Below are 24,405 nucleotides of genomic sequence, written 5' to 3'. Positions count from 1 at the left end.
AGACACCCAGACATTAGCATGACTGAAATGTGATATAACTTCAAGGCTATTCTATGATGGTTAGCTATTTTTCATCTCCAATGAAAAGGATAAGGCTTAGATGACAGGGAATGAAAAAAAGGTAGGATAAAACCATGGAGTTTTTAAAAATTTAGTTCAGGAAAAATCATGAAAACTTCTAATATAGAGATATTCAGAAAGAACGCAGAGCTCCATTTCCCTAAGACTGGAGGAGCAAAGGGTAATTCTTTGTCAACATTGGTCACCACTTAGCCCTCCTTGTACTTTAGTAAGAATAGTAAGCAATACTTCAGGAAAACCATATGATGAACTGCAAACCCCGCCCCCCTTGGAGTTCACAGGGGTCAAAAAAGTCTAAAAATCGGTTTCTTTTTGCAGAGGAATCCCGTCCAAGTGAAAACTCTATTACTATGGCCTTTTAGAAACTCATTGAAAAAGGCTGATCCATGACGCTCGCCAAGCTTATTTGAATTCATGTGTGTTAAGGCCTAAGATTCAGCAGGTCATTAACCTTATTGATGATGGTGCCTTAATATTGAGGAGACATTTGAACTTAGCCACACAAATATATCTTGTCCCCGCCAAAACCGTGGGTAATTAGTCAAATCCATTTCCCCTGCCTTCACTAATCAATGTCATTTTAAGGCTTGCCTGTTCTCCAAGAAGCACGAGGCCCAAACAAGAAACTGCCTGAGTTGCTTTCCAGGAATTTGGAGCAGGTCGTATCTAGCTCAGCTGAGCTTGTTGAAACTAGGCGGAACCACTGACCTCCCAACTGGGCATGCGCGAGTTTCCACCCGTGACCTTTGGAACGTGCAGAGGCCCGTAGCCTAGCTGTTCCTGCGCAGCACGGTGATGACCGCACCTTTTCCCAATCACCTTTCCCCACCTCCCCGGCTTCCCACGCTCCCATGCCTCAGAGCAGCCCGCTTCTTCATTCCTCGTCCCATAAATACCCCGCCTCCTCCCTTCGGGGTGGAGGGTTTGAGGTTTGTTCTCCGGTTTTCTCCCTTGGCTGCCTTGCGGATAAGCCCTGTCTTTGCTGCAGACGTCAGTGTCTCCGCGTTTTGGTTGTGGTGCTTCAGGTAAAATGAACCCGGTTCCCTAACACCAGCATTTAAAAACAAAGCAAAAAAATGACTGTAAGCTGGGCAAAATTATGGTAAACATAATTTTGGGTTTTACGTTGCTTCAGGCAGAAGCTAGTTGTATCTTTACTCATAATGCTTTTCCTTAGTTTCACCAGGGGACATTAGAATCATTTCAAAACCAGAGCGACCCTCCCAGGCTTCCTCTGGGACCTGTTTTGTCACCCGCAGGCTGAAGTCCCTCTTCATCCAGGCTGAACATCCAGGCTTTCCCTATGGAACATTTGGTGATAAGGGTCGGGGGAAACGTTTGCACCTGGCATCCCCTGGACTGTAGTAGCTATAGATGCTGGAGAGAGGAGAAAGTCTAGGTTTTCTTTGAGATTCCCAGAGTAGAACTGGCAGTAACGAGGTGTGACTTTATACACAGCCAGACTTTCCACTTGGCCCCAGCTTTGGCAGCAACTTTTCATCTGCGTTGGAGTATTAAGGGCCAAAGACGATGAAATGCAGCAATTAAAGGGCAAGGAGTGGGGCTGGGAGGTGGGATAATTCTGGGCAGTTTCTCTGAAGGTGAAGAGACCTCCCAGCGCCTTCAGGGCCTCCTGGAACTGAGGTCAGGAAACAGCATAGCTGGTTTCAATGAGGGGCCCCCTTGGGCGAGAGGTGCCAGCCCAGCAGGGAGACCTGCTCTGGCCCTGCCACCCTGCAGGATTCGAGAGGTGCAGGTGAGGACCTTCTCTCTGCGGGCACTGCTCCAGGTGCTCTACACAGCTCCACCTTTGTCACCTTCATGTCGCGTCATGTAGATGTGGCAATAAAGATCAGAGAGTTCCAGCAGATTGCACAAGGTCACACAGCAAGCAGGTGAACGTATGTGGACTAAAGTCTGACTCAAGAATTTTTCTCGGATTCAACTGTTCCTTCTATGAAGAATGTTTCTGTTTTTCCCTTTTTCCCAAGTTTTAGACAGAGAGACTGTCTCCCAGGAGGAGAAACATTTGGGTATTATTTGTTTCCCCGACACATGCATTTTGCGACCCCACAGGACATTCTGGTGGCAGCTTGGAGCTACAAAAGAAGAAGCTCCCACTCTCTTTACCCCAGGAGCTGACTCGGTGATCTTCTTCAACCATGGAAAGTCCCTTCCCCAGATAGACCCTGGTTTTCCACTGGCTTCTCCTGCTGCTAAAATAAAACCGGGCTAATCCCTCAGCCATCCAGTGTTAACAGGTGGGGCTGCCTCCCCAGCATTTGTCAGAGGTGTGAAGAGGCCTTTTTTATGTGCGGTTTTGCCCGTCTGGCTGCCACACCTCTGTCCTCCAAGGGAACTGCTCTTATTACCCTGGGCCTCTCTGCCAAGAGCCTCCTCTCGGTGGCTGGCTGGCTCCCGTTACCCTCCTGTTGGACTCGGCTTTCAGAGTTGCCTTCCCTTCTCTTGTGAAGAGAGAAGTCCATGAGGACAGACAAAAGTCACACAGGCCTGTGCTACATGTGGATGAGGGACCACTGTGAGTAACTGTGGCTGCCCCCTCCACCCCGAGTTCCTATCAAACCTACAGGCGCAGCTGAACGACTTTCTTGTGGCCTCCAGCCATGCACAAATCAGCACTATAGAAAAAGCAACAGGTACATTTAGAATTGATATTTATAAGAGCAGGCTTGGTCTGGGTTTTCCGTCCTGCTGCAGAGAACAAAACTGACCACAACGTGTAAGTTTGTAGCACAAGGCAGACTGTGTCAGAAAACGGTCAAGAATACAGCAGCACAGTCCATCCATTTCTCTGGGGCCCCATCCCCATTTCCATGGACATATTTCCCAGACAAGCTACCAAACAGGTAAGGTGTCCTACAATTTATTCACTTCAGGCCACGGGGCTGCTTGAACAGACTTTGTCTTTTGCATTCTGCACCACCCCACACCCCCGCTTTTTCTAGGATTTGAAAACTTTTAGTGCATTAAAAATAAAAGAATTAGGTCAAATCAGCCAAGTTAAACAGGTTCGAAATTTATTTTAAATGTTAGATTGATACAACCATTTAATAGGTGGCCTTCATATGGCCTATGGAAGCCAACAATTTTTAAGGAATAAAGAATAACAACACCAATTATGAATTTGGGGGCATTTTAGAAAAAAAATCATAATGTTTCATTGAAAGCATCTTTGTGTTCTTAAAATCAGGGCAAGTTTGCCATTCAAACTTCCAAAATGTGTTTTGGAACATTATTTTAGAGAAAATTATATATATATATTTTAAAAAGAATGAAGGATCCTTCTAAGGAAGGATCAAGAAAGCAGAGGTGAGAAGGTGACTTCAATTTCACGGGCAAATATATCTGTGTATGCACGTTTGCATGTAAATTTTCTGATGACGTCATAGCGCAGGTAATACAGGAGTTTGGTCAAAATGGGACTTCCTGGGGGCAGAGCTGCTGGACAGTGAGAGAGTGAAGTGGGACACTGAGTGTTTCAACACCATCCTGGGGAGTGAATGTGAATCAGGTGTGTCAGAGAGACAACCGCCCCGCCCCCAAACTGGCTGAGCTCTTTGCAACTGGAGAGGAGGGGTGAGATGTGTTCACCCTGAGACTGGCCTCCAGAGAAACTCAGGAGAAAGTCTAAAGCCCCTGATCTGCATAAAGCAGCAGAGGAGGGGCTTGGCCGGTTGTACAGGTGCCCGAGAGCAGTGCCCCTGCTTAGAACACTTATTTCTTCCCCAAGGGTGATGCAGGCACAGAATGGAGCTATTTGACTTGGAGGCCTAATTGCCTTCGCTGAATCTGCTCCAGGAGCCCAAGTCCTTAACGTGAGGCCTGAGTGCTTGATGCTGATGTCACCAGTCTCCTAGTGCTGTCGGTCATTCCTCTGGTGCCTCCTGCTGCTGGAAGAGTTTTCCCATTTCCCCTTCCACCTTGGAGCTGGTCTGTGGAGAAGTGGCCTTCCCAAGAAGGTAGAGCCTGAGTCAGGGGGTCAACACACAGCGGTGAGATGAGGACACCAAGGAACAGGGAAGCACCCACACCTTGGTCTCAGGGACAGTTACCTGCCAGGAGCGGGTGACCCAGCCTGATGTAAGAGTCCTCCTAATGCGGTCAGGAACCTGGGGGAAGCGTACAACATTCCTTTGGTGGAGGTGACGAGCTGGTGCTACAAAACATCTATCCCAGTTGGGTAGGGCCTTGGGGCCACCCCTCTACCAGACTCTAAGGAATCACATCATTCCAGGACTTCGGAGAAGTGGGCTGGTGTTTTGGGATGTCTAGAGCAGCAGATGTTACAGAGATGCACGGGGGCCACCCTGGAGTTTCTGGGCGGGGAGGCAGCTGGAGGGCGGAGAGCAGCATGGTCCCCCCATGGCTGGCGAATATCAAGTGAGGGTGGGAGTGGTCCCAAGGTCAACTTCGATGCAGGTTTTGTCCATGTCTAACTCAGAGTAGTGACAGAAGGGGATGGTGGGTGTTTTTCGACTCTGAAGGGCTTGACTCTGTCCACAGTTGCTGCCTCCCTTCTGCTTCCCTTCTTGCAGGCTTGGGTCCCCCTGTATCTCCTCTCCTCCCTGCGGGAATGTGTACAGAGCCAACCCAACAGAGGGTGAGTGGAGCATTTGGCAGTGGTTACTTTGCTGCAGTCCCTGTATTTTTCATGAAACAGCACCAAGATTGGTTGCTCTCTCTCCCCGCTCTCCATGCTGGAGGCTTAAAAGACAGGGATCTGGTCTCTCCGAACCACATCCAGGTCATCATCCAGGGTTAACAAAACCTGAAATGAGAGAGGCAGAGAAATGAGAGGAACCCACAGTTGCAATAAGTCCCTATTTTCTCCCAAAGACTCACAAGTGCCCTTATTTGTTTTCATGTCTTCTGCAGCTTTCTGCAACGCCGTGCTCTTAACAGGCACTTGTCATAATTACATAGTTCACTTATTAATTCAAATATTTATCAAGGGTCTATTAAGTGCTATTCCAGGTGCTAGAGATATGGCTTAGAACAAAAGAGACAAAAATCCCTACCCTGGTGGGGCTTACATTTGAGAGAGAGCTTCAGACATGAAGCAAACGCATGAGCAAAGTCAAGTATGTTAGCTAGTAATATGTACTAAGGATAATAATTAAACTGTGGTGGGGATATAGGAAGTATGGGATGGGGCGAGGTAAAAAAAATTTTTTGGTTAAAATTTTATTTTTCTAAATTTTGTATTTTTATTTTATATGAGTATAGTTGATTAACAATGTTGTGTTAGTTTCAGGTGTACAGCAAAGTGATTCAGTTGTATATGTATAAAATTTTGTTTTTCGTTGGGTGGCCAGGGACATCATTACCACTTAGGAGGGGACATTTGGGTCGGGACCTAAATGGAATGAAATCTTGTTGCATAGAATATTGCCATATAAGAATTGTACCCTAATCCTCCATTTTTAGTTCCCTCTACCATCACTCTCTCCACATGGAACCCTTAGCTCCACTTTTGTTGTCTCTGTCTCTCTAGAGAAGGTGACTATCAAAGATAAAAGCCTTCAGGAATGATGTTTATACAGACTGGTTAAACTTCCCAAACTGGCCACGAGGGGGTAGCCCTGCTCCACTCTTGAGGTTACATGGACAAGACTAAAGTAAGTGGGCAGCGTGAAACCAGGAGGCCTAATATTGGGCTGGCCAAAAGTTTCGTTCGTTTTTTTCCGTAAGATGGCCCTAGCAGCACTTAGTTGTTTTTAACTTCATTTGGAACAATTTTGTTAGATTGTGTGTGACAGCTGTCCTATCAACGTACATTTAAAAAGAGACCTATCAAAATTGGTGAATTTTTGTGTAGCCATTTTAATGTTGAAGATGGAAGAAAAACAACATTTTCGGCATATTATGCTTTATTATTTCAAGAAAGGTAAAAACAACTGAAACGCAAGAAGAAGATTTGTGCAGTGTATGGAGAAGGTGTGTGACTGATCGAACATGTCAAAAGTGGTTTGTGAAGTTTTGTGCTGGAGATTTCTCGCTGGACGATGCTCCACAGTCGGGTAGACCAATTGAAGTTGATAGCGAACAAATCGAGACATTAATCAAGAACGATCAACGTTATACCACACGGGAGATAGCCGACATACTCAAAATATCTAAATCAAGCGTTGAAAATCATTTGCACCAGCTTGGTTATGTGAATCACTTTGATGTTTGGGTTCCACATTAAGTTAAGCAAAAAAACCCTTCTTGACTGTATTTCCTCATGTGATTCTCTACTTAAACGTAATGAAAACGTTCTGGTTTTGGGCTTCCCTGGTGGTGCAGTGGTTAAGAATCTGCCTGCTAATGCAGGGGACACAGGTTCGATCCCTGGACTGGGAAGATCCCACATGCCGCAGAGCAACTAAGCCTGCGCGCCACAACTACTGAAGCCCGTGCGCCTAGAGCCCGTGCTCCGCAACAAGAGAAGCCACTGCAATGAGAAGCTCGTGCACTGCAACAAAGAGTAGCCCCCACTTGCCGCAACTAGAGAAAGCCTGTGCACAGCAACGAAGACCCAACACGGCCAAAAATAAAAACAAACATAAAAAGTTCCATTTTTAAAACAAATTGTGACAGGCAACGAAAAGTTGCTACTGTACAATAAAGTGGAATGGAAGAGACTGTGGGGCAAGCGAAATGAACCACCACCGACCACACCAAAGGTCGGTCTTCATCCAAAGAAGGTGATGCTGTGTATATGGTGGGATTGGGAGGGAGTCCTCTATTATGAGCTAATTCCAGAAAACCAAATGATTAATTCCAACAAGTTCTGCTCCCAATCAGACCAACTGAAAGCGGCACTCGACGAAAAGCATCCAGAATTAGTCAACAGAAAACGCATAATCTTCCATCGGGATAACGCAAGACCACATGTTTCTTTGATGACCAGGCAAAAACTGCTACAGCTTGGCTGGGAAGTTCTGATTCATCTGCTGTATTCAGCAGACATTGCACCTTCGGATTTCCATTTATTTTGGTCTTTACAAAATTCTCTTAATGGAAAAAAATTCAATTCCCTGGAAGACTGTAAAAGGCACCTGGAACAGTTCTTTGCTCAAAAAGATAAAAAGTTTTGGGAAGATGGAATTATGAAGTTGCCTGTAAAGTGGCAGAAGGTAGTGGAACAAAAGGGCAAATACATTGTTCAATAAAGTTCTTGGTGAAAATGAAAAATGTCCTTTATTTTTACTTAAAAACTGAAGGCACTTTTTGGCCAACCCAGTGTTATTTTTTAAATGACCTTTTGTACAGGCATCATGGGCTTTTATTTTGGAAAAGTCAAAATTAAGATGGAAGTAGGCTGGGAGTTCTCATCCTGGGTTGTTATAATATGCGTGGCTTCTGGAAAGGTGTTTGGACAAAAAATGGAGGGACTACAGGAGAGATTTGGAAGAGACTGGTTAGAAGGCAAAAAGAGGCCTGGCTGCTATCCTGAGCCACTCCAAGAACTTGTGAAATGTTTGTAAGACATGCAGTGAGACTGGAAGAGGGGGAGGAACGTGAGTATAGCACAAGAAGGAATAACCTAGTGTGGCTGAGATTGTAGCCAATGCCCAAAGTGGTTCCCGGGGGATTTGGGCATGTGAGTTCTAATCAACAGTTCAGTCCAAACATTGCACAACTGAAGGAAAATTATTTTATCCCTCTGTGTCTTAAAGTATTGAAGAGTAAAAGGAGAATGAAAATAAAGATCTAACCGAAGGATACAGTGTAAAAAAAGAAATAAGATATTCTGTACATTGAATTATAATGAAGACTTGGAAAGGGAAATTAAAAATACAAAAGGGGATGTAAGAAAGAGGGGAAGAGAAAAAAAGGGGTACAGGATGTAAAGCGAGAAGAAATGAAAAAAGTTTTTATAAACTCACCAAGAATGAGAAAAACAGGGCAGTAGCAGAGAGGAAGTGCCAGATGTCATGGTCATCAAAGAAATCCAGCAGGATACACTCTCGATTCTTCTCTCGGGATTCGGCTGGCGTTCCCTGGAAGAAGGTGAGGCAGGATGTAGTGGGGGCATTCCCACAGTTCAACTCCTTAGAGGGCTGAGTATCCAGAAACCTAAAAAGTCACTACTAGATGCCTGGGTCAGAAAGTTAGCTTCCGGGCTTCCCTGGTGGCGCAGTGGTTGAGAGTCCGCCTGCCGATGCAGGGGACACGGGTTCGTGCTCCGGTCCGGGAAGATCCCACATGCCGCGGAGCGGCTGGGCCCGTGAGCCATGGCCACTGAGCCTGAGTGTCCGGAGCCTGTGCTCCGCAACGGGAGAGGCCACAGCAGTGAGAGGCCCGCGTACCGCAAAAAAAAAAAAAAAAAAAAAAAAAGTTAGCTTCCAAGAAAACATACGTCCACACAAAACTTGACCACAGTTGTTCACAGCAGCAGCATTCATAAAAGCCAAGAAGCGGAAACAACTTAAATGTCGATAGACTGCTGAACGGGTAGATAAAATGAGGTATATCCGTACAATGGAATATTCAGCAATAAAAACATGAAGTACTGATAACATCTACACATGGGTGAACCATTATGAAGAGAAGCCAAAGACCACATGTTATGTGATTCCATTTATATGAAATGTCCAGAATAGGTAGATCTGTAGAAACAAAAGATAGATTAGTGGTTGCCTAAGGCTAAGGGGTTAGGGAGAAATGGTGATTGACTGCTAACGGATGCAGGTTTTTTCCTGGGGTGATAAAAAGGTTCTAAAGTTGCCTGTGGTGATTATGGTGATGGAGAGCTAAGACTTCTTCCCTGTTCTGTGCCTCAGACACATCACCAGTTTCCTAGGCCTCAGCTTTCCTAACTGTGAAATGGATTTATAAACACCTGTGTATTTGTTTATGGATGGTGACTATGATAAGGTGGAGAAGATACACTAAGCAAGGTTCCTGTACGTATTAAACATCCACTGGGAATGACACATAATGAAGATCACGTTTGCAGTGTTGGTAGAGCTTCGTTTTTAAGAGGCGCCACCCTGATAATGATGACATGCCATTTATTGAGCAGTCACGTGTGGATATTGAAAACCATCCCCTTTTGAGAAAGCATCCATGTCAGAGAACATAAAAAAGATAAACAGCAACCAGCACATGAAGAGAGGGAGGTAGGAAGGTCAGAAAGGCAAGATGGAGAGAGAATGTCATCCTGGAAAAGAAAACTGCCCTCTTACCTCCCAGCTGCTGAGATTCTGGAAGAAAAAATACAAGGCAGCAGCCCACACCGCAGCGGTGGCAACGATGCAGAAGAGCGGGATCAGGAGGATCTTCTCGGAGCTGCGAAGCTGTGGGTGAGAAGCGCTGCTGCCAAGCCACACGCGTCACCCGAGGAGGGCCCACGGTGCCCGGCTCCCAGCCGCCACTCTTACCTTCATGATGACGTAAAAGGTCAGGTAGAGCAGCAGGTTACAGATGAAGATGCCCAGCATGTAGGAGGCAAAGTCCCTGGGTCGATAGATCAGTCCAAAGACGGCACTGAGCACACAGAGGAATTATTTTGTAGCTATGAAGGTGGATTTGTAACATTATTGACTTTTTCACTCCCACACCCCCGTTTCTGGTGGGAGGGGAATTTAAAAATGTTGTAAGTAACTTTCAATTCATTACGTCTTCCTCAGAACATTCATTTTTAACGATTGTGAGGTTCCTATCAGTGGATGTACCATAAGCAATCATCCTACCTCTCTAGCTGAAATGAAGAGTTTTCTCTTTGTCCTTCCGTTGTGCACTATTATTAAAAACTGCAACAATAAATACCTTCAGACATATTGTGCTTTTTTTTCCTTTTTGCATTTAAGATGGTTGGAATAGATTACTAGACATAGAATTATCTCAATACTTGGCTTGACACACATTACCAAATTTTTGCTAGCTGTCTAAATTAATACTGAAGTTTATTTTGGTTGGGGTTTGGCCTTAAGTTTGCTCCAAATTTCTGTTCCGTTCTAACAAAAGTCTTTATTATACAGCCCTTTCTTATCTCCTGGTTTTGAAAGCTTGTGTTTAATACAGACACACCATGCACATATGTATATAGTTGGCTTTCTGGCCTCTTCATCCTGATTCACTAATTTATAATTTCTAGTTTTGGAGCAGTGGCTCATCGTGTTATTGTTGTTTTATAATATGTTAGATTATCTAACAAAGGTTAGGCTAGCTTGCACTATCCAATGTGGTAACCACATGTGGCTATTTAAATAAAAATTAATAAAAATTAAAAAAAAATTGAAAATTCATTTCCTCAGTCACACCACATTTCAAGTGCTCAATAACCACAAGTGGCTAATAAACACATCATTCCAGAAAGTTCTATTGAATCATGCTGGGCTGTCACTATACACCTCTGCCCCTCCTTTCTCCGGTTAACCTTTTGCAGAGACTTTGTCTAACTAGGTAAATAATTTCAGAATAAAATCCTATTAACTTCATTCCATTTCTAATTCTAAATTTACACATTAACTTGAGAATTGTTATCTTTACAATAGTTAATCTTCTCACCCAGGGCATGCCATCTTTCTTCACTTAGCTAAGTTTTCTTCTATCTCTCCTGATAAGGTAATTAAATTTTCTGCAGAAAGATTCCACACATCTCTCAAAGTTTATTCCTAAGTATTTCAAGTGGAAAGCTGTTATTAATGGAGTGTTTTTGTTCATTTTTTTTAAATTTATTTTTTATTGAAGTATAGTTGATTTACAATGTTATGTTAATTTCTTCTGTACAGCAAAGTGACTCAGTTATACACATCTATGCATTCTTTTTAATATTCTTGTCCATTATGATTTGTCCCAGGGTATAGTTCCCTGTGCTATACAGTAAGACCTTGTTGTTTATCCATTCTGTATGTAATAGTTTGCATCTACTAACCCCAAACTCCCACTCCATCCCTTCCCCGCCCCCCTACACTTGGCAACTACAAGTCAGTTCTCTATGTCTGTGAATCTGTTTCTGTTTCGTGAATAGGTCCATTTGTGCCATATTTTAGATTCCACATGTAAGTGATATCATATGATATTTGTCTTCCTCTTTCTGACTTACTTAGTATGATAATCTCTAGTTGCATCCATATTGCTGCAAGTGGCATTATTTCAGTTTTTATGGCTGAGTAGTATTCCATTGTATATATGTACCACAACTTCTTTATTTATTCATCTGTCAATAAACATTTAGATTGTTTCCATGTCTTGGCTATTGTGAGTAGTGCTTCTATGAACATTGGGGTGCATGTATCTTTTTGAATTATAGTTTTCTCTGGATATATGCCCAGGAGTGGGATTGCTGGATCATATGGTAATTCTATTTTTAGTTTTCTGAGGAACCTCCATACAGTTTTCCATAGTGGCTGAACCAACTTACATTCCCACCAACAGTGTAGGAGGGTTCACTTTTCTCCATACCCTCTCTAGCATTACTTATTTGTAGACTTTTTAATTATGGCCATTCTGACCATTGTGAGGTAGTTTTGATTTGCATTTCTCTAATAACTAGTGATGCTGAGCACCTTTTCATGTGCCTATTGGCCATCAGTATGTCTTCTTTGGAGAAAAGTCTATTTAGGTCTTCTGCCCATTTTTTGATTGGGTTCTCTTTTTGTTATTGAGTTGTATGAGCTGTTTATATACTTTGGAAATTAAGCCCTTTTGGGTCGCATTGTTTGCAAATATTTTCTCCCATTCCATAGGTTGTCTTTTTGTTTATGGTTTCTTTTGCTGTGCAAAAGCTTGTAAGTTTGATTAGGTCCCATTTGTTTATTTTTGTTTTTATTTCTATTGCCTTGGGAGACTGACCTAAGAAACTTTGGTATGATTTATACCAGAGAATGTTTTGCCTATAATCTTTTCTAGGAGTTTTATGGTGTCATATCTTATGTTTAAGTCTTTAAGCCATTTTGAGTTTATGTTTGTGTATGGTGTGAGGATGTGTTCTAACTTCATTGATTTACATGTGGCTATCCAGCTTTCCCAACACCACTTACTGAGAGACTGTCTTTTACCCATTATGTAATTTTGCCTCCTTTGTCAAAGATTGATTGACCGTAGGTGTGTGGGTTTATTTCTGGGCTGTCTATTCTGTTCCATTGATTCATATGTCTGTTTTTGTGCCAGTACCCCACTGTTTTGATTGCTGTAACTTTGTAGTATTGTCTGAAGTCTGGGAGGGTTATGCCTCCTGCTTTGTTCTTTTTCCTCAGGATTGCTTTGGCACTTCTGGGTATTTTATGGTTCCATATGAATTTTAGGATTATTCTAGTTCTGTGAAAAATGTCATGGGTAATTTGATAGGGATCACGTTAAATCTGTAGATTGATTTGGGTAGTATGGCCATTTTAACAACATTAATTCTTCCAATCCAAGAGCATGGGATATCTTTCCATTGATTGTTAAATCTGATTGCAGACTTGGGTTTGATTTTAGTTCTACTAGAGGCAGGGACAAGCTAGGTGATTCTGACCCTGCAGACACTATCATCAGTTGTTCAGTATCGTATCTCCTATCAACACCCTCCATCCTGTCTTACAGAGTCGCCAGGACTGTGGGGTCTTCCCTAAAAGGGTGGCCGAGAGAGCATCGCAGGTGACCACGGCCAAGAATCACCCATCCTGACGTGTCCCTGAGTAAAGGACAGTCCTTCACAGGTATGGACCTTCCCCAAGGTAAACCCTGGGGCAACAATATTGTGGGAAGTTTCTTCCAGAAGCATGTGGCCCCGAAATAAGATTCAAATTCTCATGACTTGATTCTGGCTTTCCCTGATGGTGTGCTTATTTCTTTGCATCTGGTATCTTTTTTTTTTTTTTTCCGATACGCGGGCCTCTCACTGCTGTGGCCTCTCCCGTTGCGGAGCACAGGCTCCGGACGCGCAGGCTCAGCGGCCATGGCTCATGGGCCCAGCCGCTCTGCGGCGTGTGGGATCTTCCCGGACCGGGGCACGAACCCGTGTCCCCTGCATCGGCAGGCGGAGTCTCAGCCACTGCGCCACCAGGGAAGCCCTGCATCTGGTATCTTAAAGGGAGGAGGAGTAGGGTGTCACCTTTCTATCAAAGGTCACTGACCCAGGGGAGCACATCAGCTAAGAACCACTAATAAAAGCAGCTCAACATACTTATTTTTTGAGGGATCAATAAAACATCTCACTCATTCACATTTTTAAGTTAAGAATAAGTTGCGAAAAATAGATACATAAAATACAGCTAGCATAATTGTACTTCTGTTGCAGTGTTCTACTTAGAGGTCATTTGAGGAAACAAGACCAAGGTGATAATGAGGGAAAAGAAAAGGAAGAAAAATGGTATAGGCAGAGTAAGAAGATTGAGACCTGGAGGGAAAGAAAGAAATGAGAAAGACACACACACACACACACACACACACACACACACACACACCTAGTAAGACAAATGCCTACTGGGTAGCCTTTATGGAAAGTTCTAAAAAGAGTTTAAAACTGTTGCATTTTTGCTGCTGCTGGCATAATTAGTCTCTCTTTATATATATGTGTGTATGTGTGTATATGCATATATATCCAATCTAATTTATCCACCTAGATATAGCAAATTTGATGTTTGTCTTGTTGAACAAATGAGCTCAAGGCATCAGTGTGTTGAACTCATTGCTTTAAGGGAGGCAACTATTGGTACACAAGAGCTTCCTAGTGCATTCTTTGCAGGATGAAAAGTAGCTTTCTTTCAAGTCACTAGAACAAGCACAGTCCTATGCTCTCCTTAATGTAATTTAAGACTTCTTTATAAAAATGACAGCCAAGGAAAGCTAAACCACGGTGTTACAGAGAAATTGATAAAGAGAAAAACTTGTTTTCCTAAGACTACTTACAAGGACCAGTTAACCAGATTCCCCACGATGAGCAATACCATTCTGTCCTGGAAAGGAGGAAAGAAAACATCAAATGAGGGGCCGCACATACTGCTTTTTAAAAAACTTACCATAGGGGAAGCATCAATTATGGGAAAACAATTGCCTTGGTGGAAACAATTTTTCTATAGTTGTAAGAGAGCTTTGCCTATGACTGGAAAGTCCTCTACGAGGACTAAATGGCAAAGCCTCTGACTGCAAACAGACGTGACCTCGTCCCTGTAAAAGAAAGCCTGGTGAATAAAGCAGAAGTCTTGCTGTTTTCCCCCCAGTTTTTAAAGGAGCTGGGCGCCTGGGCCCACCTCTTGGCGGGAAGGCTGGTGGTATGTGCTGATTACTCAGTAGTTAAAAGAATTCTGCCACCACTGTTCTGTAACCAAGGACTCTTTCCCTGGGTTGTGTTAACTGGTGGGCCCTAAGGCAGCTCTTGGGATGCACCTGGAATTAGTTTCATTATTCTGGCTCCAAGGAGGTCCTGCAGCTCCCAGGCTCCTGGTTTCTAAACACATGGCCTTATTAAGATTAAAGTTATTGGGGCTTCCCTGGTGGCGCAGGGAAATATCTTCCTTTTAAAAAAACGAATTCACCTACTAGAAAAGCCAAAATCCAAAACACTAACAACACCAGTTGCTCGTGAGGATGTGGAACTCTCATTCATGGCTGGTGGGAACGCAGAATGGTCCGACCATTTCGGAAGACAGTTTGGTTGGCAGTTTCCTAGAAAACTAAACATACTTTTACCGTATGATCCAGCAGTTGTGCTCCTTGGTGTTTACCCAAAGGAGCTGAAAACGTGCCTATACAAAAACCTGCCCACAAAATTTTATAGCAGCTTGATTCATAATTGCCCAAACTTGGAAGCAACCAAGATGTCCTTCAACAGGTGAACGGATAAATAAACTGTAGCACATCCAGACAGTGGAATATTAGTCAGGACTAAAAAGAAATGAGGGCTTCCCTGGTGGCGCAGTGGTTGAGAGTCCGCCTGCCGATGCAGGTGACACGGGTTCATGCCCCGGTCCGGGAGGATCCCACATGCCGCGGAGCGGCTGGGCCCGTGAGCCATGGCCGCTGAGCCTGCGCGTCCGGAGCCTGTGCTCCGCAACGGGAGAGGCCACAGCAGTGAGAGGCCCGCGTACCGCAAAAAAAAAAAAAAAAAAAAAGAAATGAGCTAGCAAGCCATGAAAAAACATGGAGGAAACATAAGTGCATATTATTTCAGCCAATCTGGAAAGGCCACATACTATATTATTCCAACGATATGACGTTCTGGAAAAGGTAAGACTAAGGAGACACTAAAAAAGACCAGTGGCTGCCGGGGGTTGGGGAGGAGGGGCAGGTGGAAAGAATAGGTGGAGCACAGAGGATTTTTAGGGCAGGAAAACTACTCGACCTTCTTTGATACTATAATGATGAATATATGTCATCACAAACTCGTCAAGAAAACCATAGAATGTACAACACCAGGAGTGAATTGTAATGTAAAGTATAGACTTTGAGTGATTATGATGTGTTAACGTAGGTTCACTGACTAGCAAATGCACCTCTCTGGTGAGGGTGTTGATATGGGGAAGCTGTGTCTGTGTGGCGGAGGGGCATACGGGAAATCTCTGTATTTTCTTCTCAATTTTTCGGTGAACCTAAAAAAACTAAAAACTCTTAAAATGCTCTAAAAATAGTCTGTTTAAAAAAAAAAGACAGCCTGCATCAATTAATGTAAAAAACACCAGAAACACTAATTTCCCCTTATGGTTCACAGCTGAGGCATTCTTATCTCTCCTAATACTCACAGGTCCTAATGGGCTTTTAAGTTCTCCCCTGAATAAAACCCTCCAGCTTCAATTCAATTTTTAGTGCCTATAGCTCCTGCCCAAGCTCTACCGGGCTTAAAACTTTCCCAGGTTCCTTTATGTAAAAATCCTTCTGATTATAAACTATCAGCAGGAATTTAGTGAGTGCCTGTGTGCCAGGCCCAAACGGCATCACTAGTTCTGATCACAGCACGGGGTAAAGGTTGGGGCAGTGGCTCAGACGAGGTATGTAGCCTTCCCAAGGTCACTGGCCAGCAAGCCAAGGCAGCTGGGAGCAGGGCTGATCCCAGCTCAGTGTAGAAACTACACTGATCCCTCCGCTCAGTGTAGAAATGTGTAATACATTGAAAACCATACGGTAGAATTTTTAAAATTGTATTTCTGCCATCAAGCAATAGCTACGATTTTGAAAAAGCATTCGTGCTCACTGTAAAAGTCAAACAATGTATAAAAAGCAAACAAATGTATAATGTGGAAAGTTCCTAATGAAAGTGATTGGAGTGATCATATGTCCCTAGTTTGCCTGGGACAGTCCAGGTGTCATTAGTAATAGTGCCCTCTCTTGACTTTCACAAGTGAAATAATCATACCTCTTTGGATGATTATTTATAGGGACACCCTATCTGGATCCTCCCTCCTCCAGCAATCATCACTTTAATAGTTTTGTGTGTGTATATACATACATATGTTCTTTATATACTAGCAATTTTTCATGTACAAAAAAGGAACCATCCCAGCGTGTCTTTTAAGAGTGAGAAGGGGAAGCAAATGCCTCTTCCCTCACTAACTGGACTTCAGCCACGCTAGGCCATCTGGCCCTCTTGGTTTGGGGAGCCTTGTGTGACTACCCCGAGCCTGCCCCTCCTGCTGTCCTCCTGTTGTCTGGGAGAAGGCCAAGGCACACGGGAACACACACTCACCATATAGAGAGGCCGGCTGCACTGCCGGATGCAGTCTGTGTAGAACACCATAGCGGCCCGTCGGAAAATTCCCAAATCTGCTGATGACACAATTGCATGGTGAGAAGGCTTGGTCAGAGATAATCCAAAACACTCCCCTTTGGCCCAAGCTTTTGCGGCCAGGATGATGTCACCTCATAAAAGCCATGCTTTGTCCCTAATAGGTCAGCAATAAATGTTTGCTTTAAAAGACGCCACCCACAACTGCCTGGGCTTTCGTGGCAGGTGTGCTCTATCCATGCAGCATCCCGCAGAAAGGCAGGCAAGATGGACACAAGGAACAAGCACTCGCAAACCATTTGGGGGGCTGGCCAACCCTCCTGTGGTCTCCTTCAGCTAAGTTTCCCTCTGTTGATGGTTTAGTGTTTTCTTTACAGCAGAGATGTATGGGGACTCTCAAAAGTCACCTTAACACATCTGCTCTCTCTAGACCATGGGAAATCTTAGCTTGTAAAAATTCGAATCTGTGTTTCTCAGTGTGGTTATAAGTCAGTAAGCATTGAACCAGGGGACAGTGGGGTCTACTAAGCATGTTCAGAAAGCCTGTACATATGATGATTTTTATATGAGCAGGGTCAGGGCCCCAGGTGGGGCTGTCATTCTGTGAGCCATCCACACAGAGATGTCACGGGCAAAGCTGGGGTCTTCCTGAAGTGAGCATTTCAGTAAGGGTGGACCCCAGCTCTGCTGTGCTGCCGTTCCTCTTCAAGGCTACCCCTGGGGTCAATTTAAGCAGCGTTCACTAGACTAGATACACTGGGGGGGGGGGTGGCGTGGGCGTGTCCATGCACTAGCCCAGAAGAGGCGCGTTGCGGGCTGGGTTGGGGTGCATCCCTGCCTCTGAGCCTCTCTCCAAACCCCCTGCCTACCAAATCCTGCCCAATCTGCAAGGTGTTCAGAAAGCAGAGTTGGCAGGTCAGTCAGGCAGGTTGCTTTGTTAAGGAAACAATGTAGAAAACCCTGGGGAGGGTGGCTGAACGTTACCTGTGTCAGACACATCTGAATCAGTGAGAAGCAGAGAATTGAGGAGAGAAAAAAAGATTTGTAAGAAGGTAGCCAAACAGGTAAACTACTGGTCATTTTATTTTTCTCTCGAAACAGATGACTTTAATTTTGTTTTCTGATTACAAAAGTAATGTCTTCTCGTAAAGAACACAGACTCCTTCTGCCTGTCTCAAACGTTCAGAAGTTCACTATTCTTCGAAGCGTGAATCAGACTTTCCTCTCTCCCTGTGTACTTTTGTGCACCACTTGCAACTTATAATCCATCCTCTGCCTGTGGTCCTTTTCAGGAAACAAGAGGCACGACGGTGATCTGGACAAGTAGCTCTGCAGTTTTCTGTCCTGCTTATGAAATGCTCTGCCTCATTGCTACTGCCTTTCCTCGTGTCCACTTTAATTTTCCTGTGCGGCCTAAGGGCCCCAGAGAAAGGAATCTGTGATTTGAGAAAGCAAAGGCAGCTTATGGAATGGGCAGAGAGGTTGGTGTTGCCTGAACAACTGTCCACTAACCCGACTTCCTGCCTTTGGACTAAATGTAGATGCAATTGTCACAATGTTTTCCTTTTGACTTTGGTAAATCCGTAACCACTTGGGGGAGACTCCCTAGGTACAGAAATTTTAAATGTTGGGTTAAGTTTTGTGAAGGTTATCTTCCCTTTGCCCCTCCAGACTCACCTGCCATGTCTCTCTGTCCTCACCACGCCCGGGGAGGCTGACTGCAGGGACCACTCAATGGGTTCCCTCGCTCCCCTTGGATTTGGACAACGAGAAACGCCAGCAGGAGACTGGAGGGACAGAGGAAGGAGAGTGAGCCCAGAGTACTATCTGCCTGGTGCCTTCCCTGTGAGGTTGCCTGTCTGTTAGCCAAAGGTCACTGCTCCACGCTCATGGAGGAAGGTGACTTTCTCTCCGTGATGCCCTCCTTCCATGTTTTGGTAACCACTTCCTCTATGCCCTTTTGGGCTTGTGGGTAGTAAAAGCTTCCTGCTACTAACCCCAGGTTACTGTGCTACCCCTTTCATTCTTCCCCACCCCACCCCTGTCCTATGAAGAGTCCCTCTGTGAATAAATCTTTTGTCTTTGTATGTGATAGCTTTTTCCTGTTGGGACCCTGACAGACTAGTACATGGTTATAATAGACTACATTCAATTTCTCCTTTTTTAAAAAGGTAAATTAATTCAGTATTGCAAAGTTGCATGGGGCCAAGGTGGTATAAACATATTAAAAGCTCCTCTATGTATTAAGGGTCACTACCATTACATATATCTGTATTCAAGTTTATTTCTCCAACTTGCAAAACCCAGAGGAACAGTGCCTAACTTATGTTCCTTTTGAGAGTTTAGTTTGTATGACTTCATTCACCTTTGAGTGTGGAGGATGGAGCACGAACAGAGTTCTACCCGACCAGCTCTTGATGCTTCCACTGGGGGGAGTTGGAGGTATACCGGCTATGTTAACACCAAGAGTTAATCTACTGACCATGCCAAAAGGAAAAACTAAACTGCCAAAATGAGAGATTGTTTTATTTGGTCTCCTAGTCTTAAAGCCACTTGTTTATATAGAATCGCTCTTAGATCTGGGCAACAGGGGAGCCGTATTTTAAAGGCCCTCATTCCCCAGTGACTGAGGAGTCTGCAGGGCAAGGGGGCTGCTTCTTCTAGGCCACATTCTGAATTCCTGGACCCAAGAATTCCCTGTCCTGAGGGCCTTGAGCCCGCTCTCAGAGACTGCATAGGTCCCTTCCCTGGTTTGTCTTCCTGAGGGCAGATAGCACCACTAGAGTGTGCACTTCTAGGGGCAAGGAATGGCCAATTGGATGTTAGACAAGGGTGTCCACATGCATACCTGTGAGACCCCTTAAGATGCAGGACAGAGCCAGAGGTGAGAAGAAAAGGGGGGCAGGGGTTGGGGACCAGCTCTCCTGTATAGCTATGTTCTGGAGTACTCTTCCATGCACCTGAGAATTTTAAATTTGAACTTGTACCTTGTAGGTTGTAATGAAGGTATATTTATCAGCTTCTTGGTCTTCCTTCTTTCTTCCTTCCTTTCTTCCATATATTTAATACTTTTTTCCTCTGCTTTATAAGTTAAACATTTTTATACATATGGTAAGTGGGCTTTTATTTACAGTCTTGCCTTGGGCTCTGCAAATATTAGGGATAGGCCTAGTTTATATATATATTGGTTTTTCTTGAAATATACAAATGAATCTTTGAGTCTGACTTCCCGGACTTTAAAATGATGGGTGAAATTTAGATGCTCTGAAATGACTTGCACCCGCTCAAATGTATGCTGACTGACCAAGAGCAGATCAGAAGCTGATTTCCACAGAACACTTGGTGATCTAACGTGATACGTCATGCTGTCAGAGGGCGTTTGGCAGGTGTCCTGCCTCTAAGATTGGCAACTTGGTCTCCAAAACTTCCAGCCCCAGAATTTGAAAGTAATATAGAATTTATTCTTGTTAACCATTTAGGATGGTTAGAGAAATGCTCCTTTTAAGTGCTATGAACTGAAAAACATTCTTCTCAGTGGAACTAGCGGTGTGATGATCATACTGTTCTACAAACGCACTTTCAAAGTTTGGTGAATTGTAAAGCTTTGGGGACTTGGAGTTGGAAGGATGCCTCAGCCCTGAGCTAGCTTAGTGTCTCAGTTGAAAACAGAACTAGTGATAGTAGATTGTTGCTGTCTTATACAGGAGAGGAAGCTCTTGAAGAGAATATATGCTATTAAACACACAGAATTCAGAGCAAGCGTTCACAGTGACAAGTAACACTTCCGTTTAGGATAGGCAAGACAATCCTTTCTCAGGGTAAGTTAATCAGCATGTTTAGTATAGAGTAACAGGTGACTCACCTATCTTGAAACGACCCATGTAGTAGATCTGGGTGCTGAGGGCCAGAGAAGCCAGAATATGGATTGCAGAGAAGATGACCCAGAACAACCACAGGTCATTTTTCCCAAACACCTAGGAGTAAAGATGGAAGTTACCTTCATCTGGTTTTTTTTTTTTTTCCCCAGAGAACTTACTAAAATTGTTTCATCTCTCGTGTATGCATAAGGTGTCAAAAACCTAGCTGTGTGTGAATTTTGGGTTTTCTCCCTTCTCTGATCTCACAGGGATCTTACTGCAGCCAGGGCTGGAAAAAGAATGGCTACCTGGCCAAATGAAAAAGAAAGAAATGGAAAAGGGAAGCAATGGGTGAGGCAGCTGAACAGCAGGTGAAGAGGCAGTAGGTCTAAAGCTGGGAGCTAATGCTCTTCAAATAACAGAAGACGACTGACGCATGTGCACGCACATTTAGAAAGTGGTTTTTGTCCTTTCAAGTCAGTCTCTCTCCCAGCAGCCTGTACATCTCTATTCCAGTCTCAACCGAGCCAGGTCTCAGCTTTGTATTAACACTGTCCAGGGGCAGTGTTCCAGGGGCCTGTTACATTATTAAAAATTCTAGCTCAGTAACTAAAATGCTATGAACGGACCAATGATGAGAGTGTGTCATGAGCCAAGGATTATGATTAGTTAAACCTGTTCACCTGGGGTCCAAAAAACAAAATACAAAGCCTCCCAACAGGGCTGCCAGCTGTGGGGAGGGACGCACCACTCCAAGGACGGTGAGCGTGATGACCAGGGCGAAGGAGATGTAAGCAGCGTAGGCACTGGCGTTGATGTCTGGGTGGCGGGTCTGATAGAGCTTCAGCATGCAGAGGCCGGCGATTACGTACATGAAGGAGGTGTCTGAGGAGAAGCCGAGACAATCGAGATCCAGTAGGTGGCAGACAGACCTCTCTTCAGCCTCAGAGAACCCCTCCCTTCAGGCCTTGGAGTATTTGCTGCCCTCAGCCTGTGTGGTGACCTCCAACACGCCAGCCTCTCCAGGCACATTCTAGGTAAACCCTACACACTCCACCTCTCACCCCCTCCAAGAGGGGCATTCCTAGCTCCCAGAAGAAAAGTATCAGATGATATGATGAATAATTGCCTATCCCCACTCGCAGGGCTATGTGTGTATAAACGCTCCTGTCCAACAACGACAAAAGAATCCCTAATGGGAACAGGGCAGTGTGACAATAAAGAGAATCCTACGTGGGCGCAGGAGGTCCTTCTCAGTATACTGAAACATAACCACATTGATTACTACTCATATACAAGGCTTTCTAGCCTAGGGATAGAAGACAGCTAGAAATTCCATGTGGCTTAGCTGCATGGGGGTTAAGGAAATGCAAATTAAAACAGCCATGCAATGTCCCATGTTACTAAAAAATGTGGCAAAAGTGTAAATGTCTAATAATAACACATGTTAGTGATGATACGGGGGAAGTGGAAACTCTCACTCAGCCAGTGGGAGTGGGAATTAATATTCTGGGGAGAAAGTTGGCTGTTTTTGGTAAAATGGAAGATGCATCAACCAGGACCATGTGACCCCAAAATTCTACTTCTAGGTATTCCAGGGAACCTCTCTCACATGTGCGCAACAGGCATAGATGAGGCTAGTCATTGTAGCACTGTCTGTACTAGCAGAATATTGGCAACCTCTAAGTGTTGTTCAATAGAGGAATTGATAAATGTGGTATATTTTTATTACAGAATGACAGTCTTTAAAAATGAATGAACTGGATATCCGTGGTTTAATACCAATAAATCTTGAAAACATTGTTGAATGAAAAAAGAAGGATGCCGAACGAAGTGTGAGAAATTAATATTAATTTGTTACAAATGAAGAAAAACTATAAAAACAAACTGGAAGGATAAATATAAAATTAATCACAGTTGTTGCTTCTAAGGAAGGGGAGAGTTGATAAGTTTAGAAAACAGTTCAAAATGGGACCTCAACTTTACACAATGCTTTATTTCTTAAAGTAGATTTAAGGCAAATATTTTAAAGTGTTGGCATTTGTTCCTTCTGAGTGGTGAATGATATTATTCTCTATAGTTTTCCTCTATTAAAAATGTCTTCTAATTTAAACAAACTAAAACGTGATGGAGAATTTCTGTGGTGTTGGGAGTTAACAGCCAGAGGCTAGAGCACAAACACAAAATAACTGTTTTTAAAAACCTCATCCTCGAGTGTGGAGGACATTGTTAATTGCCTGCTTCCAGCATCAGCTATTCCCTTTCTCCATCCTAACAGCATCTCGATACCAACTCAAATATCTCAGCCCCATTTTCTATTCAGAAATGCACACCCTCCCAGACCACTTGCTTCAGGAAAGCTAACTGCACCCCTGGTTCCAGGGAAGGGTCTCATTGGTCTAAAGGTAACCTCACCTCCTTTGCCACCGTGACTGGGGTAGCAATGCTGGCCCGACCTAACCCTCACACAGAGAAAGATTCTGGAGTAAGCTCAGGGCTGTGTAAGCTGTGGAGGCGTGAGGGGCTCTTATCTGGGGAGTTTGGGGGAAAGAAGTTTCCTGCTCTCAAATGAAGGCTCCTGGAAGCCAGCTCGCTGCTTTCTCTAGACATCATGGTGCGGAGACAGGAAGCCAAGACCTGCTGTAGCTATTTCTGCCACCACGAGGGAAGGCAGCCTGAGGAGGCCACCAGTGTGCAGGCTGGGTGCAACCAGGGGGATCACGGAGAAGCGGAGCCAGGGCCACCAGACAAACTACCCACAAGGCCATTCCACCTCTGTACATTCGGCTGGTGCGCTGATGAGTGTACTTATTATTTAACCCAATTCGAATTGGGTTTTCTATTACTTTCAACCCAAAACAGGCAAACTGCTAAATTAAGCCAAGCTACACTGAGGGAGATTTCTAGATGTCTGTTGGTGGTTTCTACCTGACCTGCTGCCTGACACTTAGCCCATTGCCCACCTGCAGATCTAGCCATGAGATCAGTACCCAGTGTTCGCTCTTTTGTAGTCTATAAACGGTGGTCAGAGAGGAAAAAACGGTACAGTGTGGGGAAACCATGCCCTGTGGTGAGGTGCCCTCAGATCACTTCACGTAAAATGTCATTTAATTCTTGCAAGCACGACCTTGGCATTTCTGAGAGGGTCCCAGGATAAGACTCCTATAACTCAAATCTGTGTAGCTGATGTAAATTCGAATTACCGAATTGGAAGTTGGAGTAATTAGGGCAGACATGGTAACAAGCACTGAGCACCCCTTCCGTCATCAGTGCGATGCCCATAGCATAGAAGAGACCGAAGTGTTTGGGAATCCCATACTCCTGAAAAAGCAGAAAGCTTGGTCAGTGGAAAGATACTCCTTAGTGACTCAGCCACAGAACCGGGACGCCCATGCTCTGGCCTCGTGTGGTCCATGACACGTAATCCATTGTCACACCGTCTAGCCAGATGTCCCTCCTCTTTGCAGATCCCGTTTGGAACCATAACCCTTCCTAGCTCTCACCTCCCTCGTCCCACCCTCTCCTCACCATGGCAAAGATGTCCTTGGCCTCCAGGGCTCTTCGATGGAGAATGTCCCGGCGCAAGACTATCAGCAGGAAGAGGCAGCCCAGGAGCATGTGGCCCAGGTTACTGAGAATGTTGTTGAAGGCACTGAGGGGATGACAGAGAGACCATGAGAGAGTCAAGGTATCAAAGAGCTTTAGAGACTGAATGAAGGCATGGATGAGCGAGTGAAATCAGCATTCAGTGTTTTCCACTGCTAACCTTTCCATAAGATTTCAGGACCGAGATCATCAGAAAGCATCTTT

At 44.4% G+C, this 24,405-nt stretch overlaps 1 protein-coding gene across 11 annotated transcripts in view; it reads right to left on the bottom strand.

The window, feature by feature from the left end:
• Positions 1–3,104: 3,104 nt before the first annotated feature.
• SIDT1 (SID1 transmembrane family member 1) overlaps positions 3,105–24,405 on the bottom strand; it is a 79,131-nt gene continuing 57,830 nt past the window's right edge. Inside the window, exons 16-27 of one of the 11 annotated variants that reach the window (XR_009563698.1) lie at positions 24,124–24,247; positions 23,799–23,916; positions 21,344–21,480; positions 20,601–20,712; positions 17,723–17,737; positions 16,700–16,776; positions 13,930–13,976; positions 9,474–9,579; positions 9,279–9,389; positions 7,977–8,090; positions 4,155–4,870; positions 3,105–4,068 (exon numbers count right to left, since the gene is read on the bottom strand). Coding sequence is in view for 6 of the 11 variants with exons in the window: in XM_060298066.1 (XP_060154049.1) it covers positions 4,808–4,870; positions 7,977–8,090; positions 9,279–9,389; positions 9,474–9,579; positions 13,930–13,976; positions 16,700–16,776; positions 17,723–17,737; positions 20,601–20,712; positions 21,344–21,480; positions 23,799–23,916; positions 24,124–24,247 (1,024 nt within the window). In the remaining 5 variants the exon portion in view is untranslated. The other 10 variants (XR_009563700.1, XM_060298066.1, XR_009563699.1 and 7 more) reach the window with 10 other exon arrangements.

Source organism: Globicephala melas, chromosome 4, assembly GCF_963455315.2.
Source record: "Globicephala melas chromosome 4, mGloMel1.2, whole genome shotgun sequence".
In the NCBI taxonomy this organism is placed as follows: Eukaryota; Metazoa; Chordata; class Mammalia; order Artiodactyla; family Delphinidae; genus Globicephala; species Globicephala melas.
The sequence above is the reverse complement of the archived record's forward strand: the minus strand, read 5'-3'. Positions and strand labels throughout refer to the sequence as shown.